The sequence below is a fragment of the Pyrgilauda ruficollis genome, unplaced genomic scaffold, assembly GCF_017590135.1.
Source record: "Pyrgilauda ruficollis isolate IOZ18807 unplaced genomic scaffold, ASM1759013v1 scaffold50, whole genome shotgun sequence".
In the NCBI taxonomy this organism is placed as follows: Eukaryota; Metazoa; Chordata; class Aves; order Passeriformes; family Passeridae; genus Pyrgilauda; species Pyrgilauda ruficollis.
The window spans coordinates 6,854,326-6,871,306 of NW_024526600.1; the positions used below are offsets into that span (position 1 = coordinate 6,854,326).

At 45.7% G+C, this 16,981-nt stretch overlaps 1 protein-coding gene across 3 annotated transcripts in view; it reads right to left on the reverse strand.

Moving 5' to 3' along the window:
- PTGFRN (prostaglandin F2 receptor inhibitor) overlaps nt 1-15,553 on the reverse strand; it is a 66,194-nt gene extending 50,641 nt beyond the window's left edge. For all 3 annotated transcript variants that reach the window (XM_041480285.1, XM_041480286.1, XM_041480284.1), the window contains exon 1: nt 15,257-15,553. In XM_041480285.1, the coding sequence (XP_041336219.1) occupies nt 15,257-15,320 (64 nt within the window). In that variant the 5' untranslated portion in view covers nt 15,321-15,553. The remainder of the gene's footprint in view (nt 1-15,256) is intronic.
- Between the last annotated feature and the right edge of the window lie 1,428 nt (nt 15,554-16,981).

Consider the following 16,981-nt stretch of genomic DNA (forward strand, 5'->3'; position numbering starts at 1 on the left):
ACAGCATAGCACCACTTGGAGCCTTAGCAAAGTTTGGGATTCAGCCTTTAGCTACTCACTTTCAACTAAGCATGCCCAAATACACATCTTAAAATGTTTCCTGTTATTCCTGCTTTCAAGAAATGTATCTCTCCTAGGTAGATACTTTGCTGCTGTCATTGGCATGCTATGCGTTGGACAGTCAACATCAGAGGCGATAAAAGAAAGGTAAAACAACAGGATTAGCTAATAGGTGCCAACACCCAGAACATCTCAGAAACAACTTCAGATGTAGCCAAATACAACACCCATGAGCCAGCAAATACTTGGGGGAATTAGACAAAGTTAAGCACATTAAGGCCAGGTTGGATGGAGCTCTGAGAGACTGGTCCAGTGGGAAGTGTTCCTCTCCATGGCAGGTGTCTTGGTTTTGCACGGGACCAAAACCACTACAGCAGAGGGGCTGGAACTAGATGATCTGTAAGGTCCCTTCCCATCCTATGATTCTATGAGGATACCACCTCTAATTTAGGAAGCTTCCAAGCTACATATGATCATAAAACGATGCATTAGGATAGTAATGTGTTCACTCTTCCCTAGGCTTCCACTCATGGCCACTGTCAGAGGCAAGACCTGAGGCTAAATACATCTTTGGTGTCAGCCTTCCCCTCGCTTCCACAGCCTCAGGAAGCAGGAGTTTGGAGGCACTACCCTTTTATCCCTGCTGCTCCTCAGTGGAGCCCACGTGGGTGACGAGGCTGGGCCCAGCAGTGAGAACAGAGACAAAAAAAGGAGTGAAAGAACACAGAATTTTCAAGTAACTCCAAAATCAGAAGCGAGGGAATCCTTTTGAGCATGAAACAAGAGTGAAAGGCGGGTAGAGAACCAACATGACATTAAAATAGCAGGAGGAGGAGAATACAATTTTTGAAAGACACCCAGAGGGAAAACGCTTAATTGTTTCTTTTCTGCTCCAGTCTCCATGCAGAACTATTCTAGGTTACACTATTTAACAAGACAACCTACGCACAAAATAAGTAGCTGTTAATATTTGGGTGAAACTTGGGATATGCTGAAATTATTCGGTAACTAACACTTATAATCAGCTCACATTGAAACAGACAGCAGATTGCATGCACCCCAGGCATCCTCACATTTGCTGCGCTGGAAAGAAGAGATATATCCCACAGTACATTGTTCAGCAGAACAAAAGACTCTGCATCCCAATGGACAGCACACCAGCCATTTTGAGGATCCTGCACTGGTGTGTAGCACAACAACTACAGACAACACCTCGAGTACACACTCCAAAAGCAACAGTGCAGAGCTGACTAAGCCTCAGAAGTCTCCACCAACCCCTGTGTTGATGCAAACAAAATTTTAACATCACTTGAAATTATGTCTAGTGCAAACACAGTAGCTGTCTAACTCTGTAAGAACAGAAGGGGAAAGCACATCACAAATTTAGAAAATCAAGGTGCTAAAATTCACCTGGAGAGCTGTAGATTAAAAAAAAAAAAATGAACTGAAAGCCTGATCTCACAAGCATCAACAAAAAACCCAAACAACCAACCAACAAACAAACAAAAAAAACCCAAACAAATAAAAAGATAAGCAAGTAAGAGACAGAATTCTGTGCAGCACCAAGAATTTTTCCTTGCTCACATACTTCATGATAACATCTGAAAAGATAGCATTGTTTAAAAAGCCAGTGCTATATCTAAGCCCCCTTGGGCAAAAGAAAAGGAGTTATGCCTTCATTAATGTTCAGGTATACATGTACTCAGATTTCTCAGTGGATGATTTAAAAATAAAGTATCCTCCTCCCAGGTCTGCACCTAGCCATGTCCAATGTCAGCAATACATAACAATAAGCCTGACAAGCCTTTCATAAATAAATACAACAAAACTGTTTATTTCCCTTTTAATTTCTTCACTGTTTATAAATTCACACTTTAAACCTTCTAAGTACTACTTACACGCCCTGCTCAATTTTTATTTTACTATACCACATAACCAAGTGGGTTTCTGTCTTGCTGGAATGGCAGTCATAAGTCATGCTAACAGCACCACTATCCTATAGAAAACTTGTTTATTATTAGAGAGCAATCAGTATAACTACTGTTACAAGAAAATAACTAAGTGCCTAAAAGGCACTCCTGCTGCTAGTGAAGATGTAAATAGAAGATACACACCGAATAGGGCTCTAGTTATCTATACAAATCTGCTCTCACCTCCTGCCTCCCCACTTAATTTTTCAGAAAAAATAACAGTTTTTTTAGAGATTAATAATCTGAAGAGCATTTCCCAGAAGCTTAAACCTGTCCAAATCCACAACACCAAATTATGACGTTTCAAAGAATTCAAGCAGAAGAGCACCTGCCTTAATGGAATGTAAGAGCAGCCTACAAATGCCTCCACTGTTTGTAGTTTTATAGCCTAAGCCTACCTGGAGTCAAAAGCACACAGCTAGATCATGTTTTGCCTTTCCCCAGACAAAACACAGATTATTTCAAGATCTTTATTCCTTTCACGAAGAATAAGCAAGCCTTGGACAAGGGATTGCCAACAAGTTTTAAAGTAAAGAAGTCCAGTCTGTCCCTAGATGGAAAAACAGCACTCTGCCTTTATTGTAAAAGGATATCCTCTTTACCAAAGAGAATTGTGTTAAAAAAAAAAAAAAAAAAAAAACCAAAAAAACCCAAAACAAACAAAAAAAAAAAACAAACCAAAAACAAACAAACAAAAAACAGTTTAATATTTGAGTAATTATCTTCCCTGGGCAGTTTTAAGGTATTCATATTTCTGCCTACCCTGCTCAAACTTCACTTTCATCTCTTAGCAATTCAATGCAAGAAATTCACTACCTGTCCATCACCTACAATTGCTCAGTACAATCAGTGAGTTCTCCCAGAATTCTCCGAGATCCTATTGAAAAAATCTCTCTACTGATGAAAAGAACCATCTTCATTAATCCACCTGGCAGATGCATTCTTCCCTTCTAATCATTATGTGAGTTTACAAATCTAACAAAGCTGTACTCACATCACATTATTCAGATTACAAATTCTCTGGGAAAAGAAAGCTGTTGGGCATGGTGCTGTAAATCATCAAAACCACTTCTTACTCCTAGCTGATACCCACTTTAAGAAAAGATATATACACACTGACTGCTAGGGAAGAGTCACAGGCACGGTCAGTCAACTGGTTATCCCTGAAACAAGCATCTGTTGAGCAGCAGAACTCAATAATCAGAACCCTATTTTCTGCAGGCAGGACACACATTTACACAGGGCAGCTCAAACTCTGACTGAAGCCTACCCAGAGTATTGTAAGCCAAGGCTGTTAAGTTATCTGCAGAGAGACTGAAACTGGGGCAGAGGCAAAAGCTGTATCCTTGAATGTCAACACTAGAAGCCAATAACAAATTTAACATCACTACTGTGGATTGTTTCAGGATTTATGTATTTTTATGGAAATGCACAAGAGTTGAATGTTCAATTGCCATTATCACAGTCAGGTTAAGTCCATGAGGCAGTACTGGGGTTACAAGAAATATCCTGCAGGAAAAGCTGAAAATGAGGCTCCCTAGTTTCTGTCAGTGAAAGAGAAGAGAACACACTTTAACAACCTAACTTCACAAGCTCCTGCTAAGCCTGGATGTCAGTCAGTTAAATATTTGTCCCTATTTCATCCTTAAATGACAGAAATGTTAAAGGACAAGGAAAGAAAATATTCACAGAATCGCAGAGTATCCCAGGTTGGAAGGGACACATGAGGATCACCAAGTCCAACTCCTGGCCCTGGGCAGGACACCCCAGGAGTCACACCATGTACCTGAGAGCAGTGTCCAAACACTTGTTGAACTCTGTGAGTCTTGGTGCTGTGACCACTGCCCTGGGGACCCTGTTCAGTGCCTAACCATCTGGGTGAAGAGCCTATTCCCAATATCCAGCCTAAACCTCCCCTGACACCTTCAGGCCGATCCTTTGGGTCCTGTCCCTGGTCACCACAGGGCAGAGATCAGTGCTGCCCCTCTGCTTCCCCTCATGAGGATGTTGAAGACCACCTCAGTCTCCTCTTCTCCAGACTGAACAAAACAAGTGACCTCAGCCACCCTTGTACAGCTTCCCCATCAGTCCCTTCACCATCTTCATAGCCCTAATTCCAATTAGTTTCTATCTCAACATAAAAAATTTCTGTAATAATCGGAGGTAGATGGTGCTAAGGAGGGGGAATACAGAAATGGACAGTGGAATTTCTGTATGACCCCCACCATAAGTTCAAAAAATTTCTGCCAACTAATTCATTTTTAGAGCTCACTCGGTTTTAAACTCCAGTTTTATTATTACTTGGGACTTGTGACAGGAGCTTCCATGCAATGCATAATTCAGCATTCATGTGGCAAAACTCATCAAAATTACAAGTCACAGAATAACTGTATAGCAGAGTAGCAGTATTTATGTAACCACAGTAATATAAGGCAATATTCTTTAGAGATCTTTCATTAGACCAGCTGTCACAGTAAGAAGAGATGGCATACATGTCCTTTTTTGAAACAGTTACAATAAGAAACTTCTGTAAAGTTTCACAAGCAGCAAGATCCTATGGGAAAAAATCCTCTACTGCTATACCTTTGCTACCATTCTGCCTCAATGAGCTCAAACACAGCTCAGCTCACGTCCCACAGCCTCTCACAGTTCTGCCCATCACAAGTGTACACTCCAGTGCTTCTGCTCACAGTGACTTTCCTGCAGAACGAAACACCCAAGACGACCTGACAAAATCCTTGCTGGCATTCACACTTCTGATGCTGCAAAGAAGACTATTTAGGTAGAAGTGGATTCAAATGGAAGAAAAAAAGGCAGGCAAAAGATGACTTCATGCACAGAAACAGATGTTCTGAAAGAGGGCACGAAAGAGATTTTACTCCCCTAAGAATGCCAACAATATATACCACCAGATGAGCAGAATTCTGTCCAAGTGCTATTCAGGTTTCCCAGCAGGTACTCACTGCCCTTCACCTACTTCAATACAAAGCACACATGCCATCTTTTCCAAGGGAAAGCAGAACCTCCTCAGCACAGGCAGGCTAGTTAGGACACAGTCTGAGGCTCCTGTGGCAGAGGCTGCTGAAGCAGACCCACAGGTCCCTTGAAGCTCCCACCAACCTTCCAAGCTATGCTTAGTGCATGAACCAGGCTTCACCAAGAAATGCCACAGCAGAACAACAACACAGGCAAAGCCATGCTTGCTCCCCTTTGCACATCTTTAAAGAGTGTCCAAACCCAGCCTGACTTACCCAGACACATCACTGCCTCTGAAGAGGTACTGAAGATCTGTCTGAAACATGGTAAATGTACCAAGAGGAAAATTTCTATCAAATTACAAGAGAAGGGTACATGAAATTGCCTGTGAGGAACTTAGAGATCCCGCAAAGACACAGAAACAACCATCAGACCATTTCCTGTCATCATCTGGTGACATACATCCAGGACAATATAGAGGTCTTACAGGTAGGGCATTAATTACCACAAATTAAAAATCTCCTTGGCTTCATGCATTGAAAACAATTGTCATTTCATGTCAAGTTTCTAATGCATACGAAAACAGCAGTTGCTGGGGAAGTGCAGAAGGAGGTGCTGGTGTTAACTAGTGCCAAGAAGCATTCAAATAACTTTGAAGGTCGAAGTTCTTCACTCACTCACACAAACAAAGCAGTCACAACCAGGGCAGACAGGGCTGTCCCAGGGCAGACAGGGCTGTCACTCCTTGTGCATTGGCTGTGGCTGACACATGCACATCTGGCTGTTTTGTACCAGAAACTGGGTTCCGAGCTCACTCAGGAGCCAACCTCAGCTGCAGAGTTTTAATTCCAAGAAACATCTGTGTACTCGTGAGAGTCACCTGACCAAAGCCCCGCTCTGGACTGCAATCAAGATCCCACAGCAACAAGGCAGCCCTGACACCAGAGGATTAGTGCTGAGCCCGGACTGCCACCCGTGTGAAAGCAGAACTCACGCTGGACTTGGGCCAAACCCACATGTGCTAAGCGTGTTCTCACCCCAATGCGCCAACACCAGAAGTGCAACCAAAAAAGAAAATACAGAAGAAAGCCAGCACATTACTTTGATGACAAACGCATGTTCTGTCAAAGTCCAGGTAAGGGGACTCATTTCTTATTCTGGGGTAGGAATTGTTAAAGCAAGGAAAGGACCCACCTTACAAGTTTGAGTACAGAAGTGCCCCATGCACTGCCCTGCACCCACCTGCAGGTTACTACCCTTGCCCACATACACAACGAGATTTAAGTGTCTCTACAGCATCAGACAGGGAGAAAAATCTCTCTACATACACACAAACTAAAAGCTGACAGCTCACATCAAGAGGAGGGTCAGTGAAAAATACTTCAAACTACCTTTAACAGCTACTTTCTCAGTAGCTTTGGGCTGTCTCTGTTGATCCTTAGAGGTTCATAAGGCAAAGTCCAGAACAGGCACACGCCCTGCGGCCTCTGGTTCTAAGCAGGAACAAGGGTACCATGTGAAATCTCATTTGTTCTTCAGCTATTTTGGAAGGACATCCCCACCCAGTAACTCTATTCACAGTACTGCAGCCTCCCCCTCAACCCGCCCTTTCAGACTTTAAAGGCAGACACCAGCAACTACTCAGATGCCACAGCATAGCCTGCAGCCACATGCACCACACTTCAGTCCTTGTTTTAAACTCTGCAGGAGTCTGCAATTAGATATTCCATTTACCTGCCAGTGGTGAGCAGAAAACTTTGCTTAGAAAACCAGGGTATTTCAACATTCAACTGCAGAGCTTTGAGAAACCAGTAGGTTTTTATCAATGCTGTTTTGTGTGATAACTGCCCCAGCACCACCATCTCATGCAGACATACCTTTAACTAATTCTTCCATTTTAAACAAGCTATTCCCCCACTTCCCTTTCTCTGTGGAAAGCATGCCTTGCTCCAGTTCTCTCCCCTCCCCTCCCCTTCCTTCTCCCACTTCTAATTTCAAGCAACAGCCATACTTCTATACCCAGTGACCCCAGAGTACACATGCTATTTTCTCGACCTTTTTTTTACTATATAAACCTACAGACCTAGGGATATCAGCAGCTCTACAACTATTGACAGGTGCCCATCAATAGAGTTGCCAGCAGACAGGGCTCAGTCAATAGCTTTAGTGACCATTCAACTCAGCTTTGTGATAAGACAGGGAAGACCCAGCCTCGCGTTACTTCCCACTTCCAATTACTGAGTGATTTTTTTCTCCAATAAGCTGTCATGTTCTTTATTTTCTCACTGATGAGGCCACCTCCAAGCACTTAAGCTCTCTTTGCCAAAAGATACAGCATGCCTTGTCTAGAACCAAGCCCTGAGATCAAACAGAAACAAGGCTGATGCGATACACTTCTTACTTGGCATTAATTGAAACCTCTGTATAAACTGGATGGGAGCAAGAACACTGCACATACACCATAAAGGCTCTTTACACAAACACCATCCACAGACATCCACCTCCCCAACACACAGTATGTTGCTGGGCTTCCAAACAACATAACATCTCTTCTGGGGGAAGGTGGATATTATCTGGGTAAATATTATGGGTAGTGAAAGCACAAAATAGTCTGGTGGCAAAGGCAAAAGGCAAAGGAAGATACATCACCTCTCCCACCCCCTAGGAAGAGGATTAGAGCACACACAGAAAGACTAACACCTCGCTGCTCATTCTAACAGTTTCCATTAACAAATAATTGCCTATTTTCACCTCAGTATTACTAGCCACATTCAAGCACAAATACATGTACTGATTAGACATGCATTTCTGAGGGGGGGAAAATGGGCATTGAAACTTAAATTACCATTCACAAATCAAGCAAATTCTGAATTCTTGCTCAAAATGAATATGTTTGGTACCCTGAAAATCTAGGAAGCATCCTCCATCAGTTCAGCATCTGTTTCACATTTAGAAGCTATTCTTTGCAAATGCAGGGGTCACACTGCTTTTAAGGCAGCCTCTGCCAATTCTCTTTCGCGGGGCAGATTTAATAGCGAATTCCACTGCCACAGGATCCACTGTGTAATAATGAAGGGTAGCGTGTCAATAGATGAAACTGCACACATCAATAAGGAGCTGGCAGAGGTCCCCACGGATGCCTCTCTCGCAACAATCACTCTAGTGCGTGTAGGAGAACAATGCGTTACAGCCCGCTCAAAGATTCCCCACAGCCGCGCCGCATCAAAGGCCCACTGAAACTCCACGCTAAATCTCTGCACTCGGAGCCAGCGGTGCAACATGCACGGAAACAAAGTCCTTTACACTGGCAATTATTCTTTCTAGGACTGGCAAACCTAAGCAGAGCCAGCTTTTTGTTGGAACTGGACTCTTGCTAACCAACACGACCCCCAGCAAATGGTTCCACCGAACTCTTTTCGGAGGCTACTGATATGGCCAGAAGAGAGAGACTCAAAGAGCATGAGAGCACACAAATTGCAGTCACAAAGCAAGCACTGAGCAGCACAGCTAAACCACGTCTTTAAGAAAGGCAGAAAGGCAAGTCCAGACTAATCAAGCCTGTTAAACAGAAAGAGTGGAATAAGAGCAGCTACAGCAACAGGAGCTGTTTTACAGCCAGTGTGAAGTAAAGAATGGTAATGGATATCTGGGAAAAAAGCTTGAGAGATGAACTGAAGCCAGAGAACAAAAGTTAAAAGCAACACAAAGTTTACATTGATTTTTTTTCCAAGCTACACATAAGAAAGATGATATATATACTTTGTGTGTTACAAGCAGCAGACTCTCACAGCAGCTCTGATCAGTGATTCACACAGACCAGTACATCAATCCAGCACTGGCCAATTTGGCAAAGGGAGAGAAAAAAAGAACAGAAGTGTGGGGCAGGGGAGCGGGGAGAAAGGCCTTCACACACATTTACAGAAGTCTGAAACTGGAATAAAAAGGAGGGCTCCATTTCTCCACCCCCAACTGCAGTTGTAATCCTTTCACACCTTACAAGCAATGACAGAATGCTTTCTCTAGGGACCTGAGACTAATTCCCTATTAAGCTTTTACAAACTGATATTTTTCCAAGTCTATAATGTGGCCAAATTTGGACATTTTCCTAGGAACAGCAAAAGCCACATTCTTGATGTAGAGTTAACACTCCAGCCAAATTTCCAGTTCTTGTTCTAAACCACGGCACGGTTGTGCTAGAACTTCCAAACTTGGCAGCTGAGATTATTAGTGGTTCAAGAGTGACAAGGAAGAAATATCTGGAACCTGCAAGAATCAAAAAGGAAAAAAAGAACTCGCCCTGCTGCCTTCCCAAGTGTAACTATTGGAAATACTGGAGCACTTTAAGGAAAGAGAGAGTGAGGGTAGCAGTGTTTCCTCAGAGGGGAAAAAAAGTCAACCTGTGGTCCCAGAAAATTTCAGCATGAATGCCTGAAATCCTGCAGAATAATAAACAATTTAAGAGATGGCACTCATAACAAACAGTAACAAGCAGATATACTACAGGCATTGCTGCCAGCTCTGCTTATTGGCAGCTGTGACAGATTGCCTGGGAGCTCCAGTCTTTAATTAGTTCTCATTCCTGAAGTTCACAAGTCAATTAATTCTAAAAACCACCCTCAGATTCTTTTTTAAAGGAAATCCTGTCCAGAATTCTCTGCCTTTCTTACCTCTTCTTCCCATAGCTCAGCTAACAGTTCATATCCTTTAGAGCATCCATGCAAATTCCATCTGGCTGTGGAGATTATCACTAGTCAAATACTTCAGCTTGCTGCAGCAATTCTTCATATTTCTGCAGCAGTATTTGCCTCTGCTGCACACAGATACTGTTCCCCAGGCTGCTTCAGCCCCTCTTTCCCCACAACTTGCCTTCTCCAGGGTAATGAACAGGAGCACCAAGTGCAATACTCCAGTGCCAGTTTCAAGCAGTCCCCATTGTAGTCACATCGACCCAAATCTACAAGCATTACCACATTGCTTTATAACTTTTCCAAGACTCAGCAAAGGCATTTAGCAACACCAGTTCTACCTTCTACCTAACTCACTTTAAACTTGGTCAGAATGCCAAAGATGATTACATCTTTGTAATTCTGGAAAGCCAGAATTGGAAAGCCAGTCCAATATCCTCTGGAAAGCCAGCTTTGACACCACTTTCAACTCTGGAAATAATGGGGGTAAAAAAAAAACAAAAACAAACCACCATCCTTTTATCTGTCTCAGACTTCATTAAGAAGAAATCAGTTATGTTTCACAATTCAATTTCACATGAAATCTTACATGTATATGAATAAGCCAGCTTCTGATATGAGACTCAAAAAACCTAAGAAACTTTAAGTTCCTTAATTCCTGTCTTCCTTCTTATCCTATTTTGTATATGCTGATCATCTGGAAAGACATTATTCAAGACTTTTGGCACCTTAGCAGCTACCTGTCAGTTTATCCAAAAGCAGTTTGGTCTGAAACTGATTTTACACCTTTGCCCCTTGCAAAACACAAGGTGTATTAAAAGTTTCTCATTATTTTTAAAGCCTCTTCTCAGTAGATATTTGAGTCTTTCTAGAGAATCAACTGACAAAAAAAAAAAAAAAAAAAAAAAGAAAAATTGAGAACCATTGAGAAACTAGTATCTCCTTGTAAGCTCACTTGTTCTTTAGAACAGGAAATTCTAACAGCTTCAAACCTGCTTATGACACATTCTCTCCCTGCCTTGCTCAATCCCATTTTGAGGTACCTTGTGCAGGTTAGGAACTGGGGTCATGCTGGAAACTGCTTATTATTCTTGGACAGAAATGGAAACATCGGTATGCCTAGACAATTTCACCTCACAGGTCTCTATAAAACTTTAAAGTCTATAAGACTTTATCACTTACTATCACAGATCTGAGAAAGCAGAACAAATACCAGAGGCCTGGTAACATCTCCAATAAAAGTAAAAAAAAAGAAAAAGTATTAAACAGATATTTTTATTTGCATTACAATATACAGACTGATTCTATACTCCCATCTAATATCTTTCTTTTGAAAGTACTAAAGACTTATAGACACTGACATAACCACTACTTTGACCTAGCTCCTTGTCTTCCTCAAGTTCTTTCCAACTTAACTTTCAATTGACTTCTATACATAATCTGAAAATTTTCAGACAATGTGTCCCCTTTCCCGTCCTTCTAAAACACAGAACTTCACACACCATAAAATATATCACTGAAAGGCATCTAAAACCAGACAATTGAAATGCTCTCTTTCTAAAAATACCTTATTCAGATATGTACCCATTTCCCTTCTAAAAAAAAATACACATTTCTGTTTTGCAGGTTAGTGTTTGACAAGGATTATGGAAATGGGGAAAAAAAACCCCAACCCACAAGAAGAAGAAACAACCACGCAGAAACAAATCAACCCATGAATACATTAGATGTGAAAGCTGAAATCTCAAATGTCCCTGAATGTTTGTTTATATAACTAGACGGATGGATATATATTATTTCTTAAGCACATTCCCCTCTAATCAAGCATGTGGCTGCATTTTTAAATGACCCCTACTGCTTACTTCAAATCTTGTTCAGGCAGGTTTATACCTCAGTTCGGGGATTAGAGCCAAATACAACAGAGGCTACCTAAAGAGAGCAAGCTGTTGCTACGCTGAAATGTAGCCATCGAGAAACCTGGGGAACAAGGTCAAAGAATTTCAGAAAAAGCACCTAGACTCCCTAAAAAGCAGCCCCAGACAGGCGAGAGAGCCAGAGAAGGTGACTAAGCTATCATCTGCCAACCCTAAAGAAGACAGGATGCAAAGAACAAACACTCACTACACTGCTCACCCCTCGATTCCCACATGTTCCCACAGCCTACACACCAAGAAAATACATCAGCATGACAAAGCCACAGGGAAAGAGCTTCCTCCTCGGCAACACCACCTGCCCTTCAGTGCCTCACCAACACAGTTCCAACACTCACTACGTGCTTCTAGTGCATTAGCAGTCTGCAATTCCCTTTTGGAAGCCTTTTCTAGCCACCTCCTAAGTCACAAAGAGATAGGCTGGTCTAGCTGTAAGCCTTCTCTGAGTACCAGTGAGGATCTGAGCCTGCCTCCTTCCAAAAACAGGCAGGCAAAAGCCACCAGGGCCAGCCCTGGGCTCACCTGCAGGTGAGCAGGCACCAGCAAGGGAAGAGGGAGCAGATTCCACTCCAACATACCTTGAACACTCCTTAGGCAGTCATCCTTTCATTGCCTCCCTGCCCTAAACCTTGAGGCTCTCCTTTTCTCTAATGCTCCCACTTTAGCTGCAAATGCAGGAAAAGATTAAAGCATGCTTTTCCTTGAAGTGCATGATCACAATAACTTACACTAATTACCAAAAGCCTTCTATTGCAGAGCTTGAATTAAACCTCGATTCAAATGACTAATTGTTGTAGCTTCTGAGGAAAAGAAACAAAAAATAATTTCAGACATGAGATGCAGGAAACAACTCCATCCATCTAAACACACAGCTCCTGGGGTTCTGGCATGCTGGAACTGACTTTCATCATTGTGGACAGTGAGTGCCACTCAGGTCTAAAAGGTGAGTAAGAAAAAGGCCATCTCTGGGAAACCCATTATCAGCGGTTTTCCCCTAGGATCTGCTGAGTACATGCTCTCCTCATGCCCCATAGCATTTAAACAAAAACCTTTTTTTATCAGATCCACTGAAATTATTACCTTGGACCTCAAACAAGAACCAGGAAAAAAATCCAGGAGGTGGAATGCTTATTGTTTACTTTACTGTCTGAGCCCTGGTCACAATCAGATACTTGTTTTGTTTTTTGGCTGTCTTGTCCTAGGAGAGACGTTTTGGTTTCCAGAGCATTTCACAGGTTGATTAGGTAGATTGGCTACAGAGTGAAATCACACATGAAACAGACAGAGCAAAATGCTCTTACAGTGCCCTCCTTTCTCAGGATCTAACCACACCAGAGGAGGGAAGAAAAGAGAGACTAGATGAAGCCTTAATATCAGGATCCCACAATCTCCTTACCAAACAGATTATAACTGTACTGGATCAAAAAAAAAAAAAAAAAAAAAAAAAAGGATGATAAAACATTCTCATTTGTCACAGCCAAATACTTCAGCCATTTGCATCCTTTTGCTGGATTATTTTGTAAATATCTGAAGAAAACAGTCAAGTCTAAGTACTCACAATGGATAAACTTGTGTATGCTTCAGCTCCTTCCCTCCCTTACACAAGAATTCCTCAATACTTGCAGCAAAAGCTCCAACCCATCTCTCCATTAAAGAGCTGCTAGAAATGGTTCACAGAAGCAAACTTCTCCCATCCAGAGTGAGAAAATGACTACTTTCCAAACCTCTTAACCTTTGGAATATTTCATATAAGTGACCAAGCAATGGTATCAAAAGATAGGCACTCTACAACACACACTACAAATAAGACTACAGTTCAGAGATTTTTCTGCACACAAAAACACTTTCAGTTTTAAAAGCACCATTCCAATTACCAAAAAAATATATCCCCAAGAGACAACTCAGAACATCTAGACAAACCAGATCATGAACAATGGCCATATATCTCTGCATGAACACTTTAAGTTCTTCAAATTATTTCATCTTGAATTAAGAAGGAAACAACTTTCCTGTTGTGCATCATCCTTAATAGTTTTTACTTTCTGCTGCATGACCTTGAGCATCTGAGAGTCTTGATTTTCCGCTTGTCCCATTAAACCATCCTCTTGAAAAATCTTATTCCCTTTCTGTTTCTAAACAAAAATACTGAAGGTGAGCTCTCCAGCTCATGACTGTTTCCCCAGCTGGCAGCACGCCTATATTGTAAAGATAAACGATAAAGATGACTAACGTCAGCTGCAAGTAAGAGAAAGCACAGTGAACACTTCTGTCTGGTAGGATCTTGTAGACAGAACACCCTCTGCCCCAAGAGCCTGCAAGCAGCCTCAGGAAAAAGGCTGGGACAAGACCAGGTTTAGGAAGCTGACTTTTCAACTGCAACTCTCAGCTCTGCACACCTGGCTATGAAAGATTCAGCATCCAAACTATGAGGAAAGTGCTCCGGCAGACTTAAGGAAAAAAAAAGTCACAGCAAAGTCAAAAGTACAAGCACAAACTAAGTCAGCGAGTAGAGTTTTGTTTAAAGAAGAGTGTTGGCAAGTGTGGGGCTGGGGCACTGTTTAGTTATTCCCTCCACCTGAAATCTGGAAAAGGCTCCCACTTACTACCTGCAATTAATCAAGTGTTCTGAATCATGAACTACATAGAGTAACTTGTGGGACATGCTTGCTCACCAGCACCTGGTGTCCTTCTGGCTGCCCAGAGCTGACACAAAGCCACTCAAACACTACGAGACAGAGCTATCTCACCCGAATGGTCTCCTAGTTCTCTGCTTTTACATTCACTGCTACTTCTGTAACAGGGTTAGCAACAACGCTACAAGTACAGCGTTCGGGGTGGGGAGGGGGGGAGGAAAAAAAGAAAAAAGAAAAGGAAAAAAAAATACCCCACGACAACTCACCACCCACCCTTTTGTGTACAGCTTGCTTGTCTTTATTCCTGCACGCTGCCTGGCTGGCACTGACACCCGTAAGGAACAATGCCACATGTCACGCTAACGACAGCTTCACAATTACCTGAACACAGCGTAAACCATCACCTACACAATCACACGCTATCTCCTAGCGGGAGAACTTCCCGGCAGAGGCAGCAAACGCCGGCAGCCCGGCGGGGAGGGCGCCAGGGAAGCGCTGCTTCCCCCGCACCCCGTGTGCCCGGAGAACCCGAGCAGGGTGCGGGCCCCTCCGCAGCCCCCCGGGGGACAGGCAGAAGGAGGGTGCCCACCTCAATAAGCGGCTTCACGTCCGCCAGGTGAGGTCTCGGAGCGAAGGAGCGCTCTCACCTCACCGCGACCACAGCCCCCGCACGGCTCCTTTACGAGCAACTACGGCTCCCCCGCCACGATCCGCGGCGCCGCGGGACCCCGGAGCCTGCGGGAGCCCCTCACGGCGGGGAGCCCCCGGGCAGCACCCCGCCACCCACCCCCGCTGCGGGGAGCCCCATAAAGTTCCGGGGAAATGCCCGGCAGCGATTCCCTGGAGGGAGCAGCGGGGACCGGGGGATCTGGGCCGGCCCGTTCCGCCCGCTCCCGGGGCCGGCACAGCCCGGCGGGCAGGCGGCACAGCCCGGCCCCGCCGAGGGCAGCGCACCCCCGGCCGCCCTCCCCGCCGCCCCCGGCCGCGCACCCCCGGCTCACCGAGCAGCAGCAGGACGAGGAGGAGGAGAGGCAGGCAGGACGCCCTCTCCCCGCGGTGCCCCATGCTGGCAGGGCTGCGCGGCGCCTCTCCCTAGGCGAGCGGGACGGCGGGCTCGCAGGCTGGGCTGGCCCGGGGGGACCGGCGGCGGCAGCGCTCCTCGGCCGGCCGCTCGCTGCCCTGCGAGCGCACGGAGCCGCCCGCCCGCCCCGACCGGCCGCGCCGCGCGGCGCAGCCAACCACAGAGACAAACTTTCCCAGCGCCCGCCCCCGCCCGCAGGTAGCGGGGGCGGCGCGGGGTCCGGCCCGGCCCGGCCCCTTCCCCTCAGGCGGGAGAGGGAGGGAGGAGAGCGGGGCCGCCGGCCCAGGGGCGAGCGCCTCGCCGAGCAGGGCCCCGCCGAGGACGGCGCTGCCCTCGCCGCCTCCTTCCCTTCTTCCCTCCCGGGGCCGCCGCCGCGCACACGTGGCTTGGGAAAGCCCCGGTGCGGGGAGGGCGGGCTCGCCCGGCCGGGAGTGTGCCCTGGACCCCCGGGAGCGGCCCTTGGGCAGCGTGGGGCCGGGACACGCTTTGGTCTCTCGTTCCTGCCCCGGCTGCGGAGCCCGTCCGGCCCCGCCTCGCGGGGTGGGGTCCCCCCGTGTCCGCTCCCGCGGGCGGGGGTCGCCCGTGCCCCCTGTCCTCACATCCCTGCGCACGGAGCCGCCGGACGCGTGTGGAGCCACCGCCGGCCCTGTCCCCACGCACAGCCCCAGCCGGGGGCTGCCTGCTGGGCTGTCGACTCCTGACCCCTTCCATGCGTGTGTAACCTCAAAAACCAGTGCCGGCTGTGCCCACCGTGTCCCCTACCCTTCCACGGGCAGCAGCGGGCCTGCCCGTGCTCCTGCGGTTCCACCCTGCTCATGGCCCGGGTTAGGAGCAGGAGGGCACGGACACTTCCAAGTGTGTCTGTGCCCCAAGCACTTCGTGGGCAAGGCCATCGCTCCCTCGCCCGCCGGTGCCAGACAGCCCCACAAGCAGCATTGCACTTTTTTGAGACTCGGTTTCTTTTGCCCTGCCTGAGATCCCAGTTTACTCAATAAGGGGCTGCTGCAGCATGGCATTCGTGCCACCAACTCCACCACCTTCCTTCCCAGCCTGCTGGGAAAAAAAAATATCAGAGATTTTTGTTTGCTCGGGGATTTAATTTCCTGTTTGTTTGTAAAACAAAGAGCGGAGGCACTGGGCGGCTCTCTGGTAACTCGGACAGTTTTCTGCTCTTTCAGTCCCCTTGCCACATCCTCTGTGAAATCGTGCTCTCCTTGGGCATGTCTTGCTGTCTGTTGTCCAGGCTCCTGGTAGAGAGGGGAAAATGTTTTACATTTTCCAGCAGGGAATCTCTGGAGCCCGTGCATGTTTCAGGGCAGCTACTCCTGCACAAATTGGCTGGTTTAGGTTTTATTCTGGCGTCTCCAGTGCACCTTGCTCTTGAGCATGACTTGGCTTGGGCGAGGTTCAGGAAGTGTCTGCTGTGTTCTTGACTGAGCATGATTATCAGACTGGATTTTAGGCTGGACTTTGTTATTCCTTCCGTTATGCTTTACAGGAAAGAGGGTGTTGCCTGATAGGAATGAAATGAGACCCTCCTAAAACTGATGAGGAGAACTTTCACCCTCCAACCACAGTTACCTGTGCTCCTGCAAGGAGTAGATCGACCTCTTTGCAGAGCTGCAGCCACGAGCTGTCTGGAGGA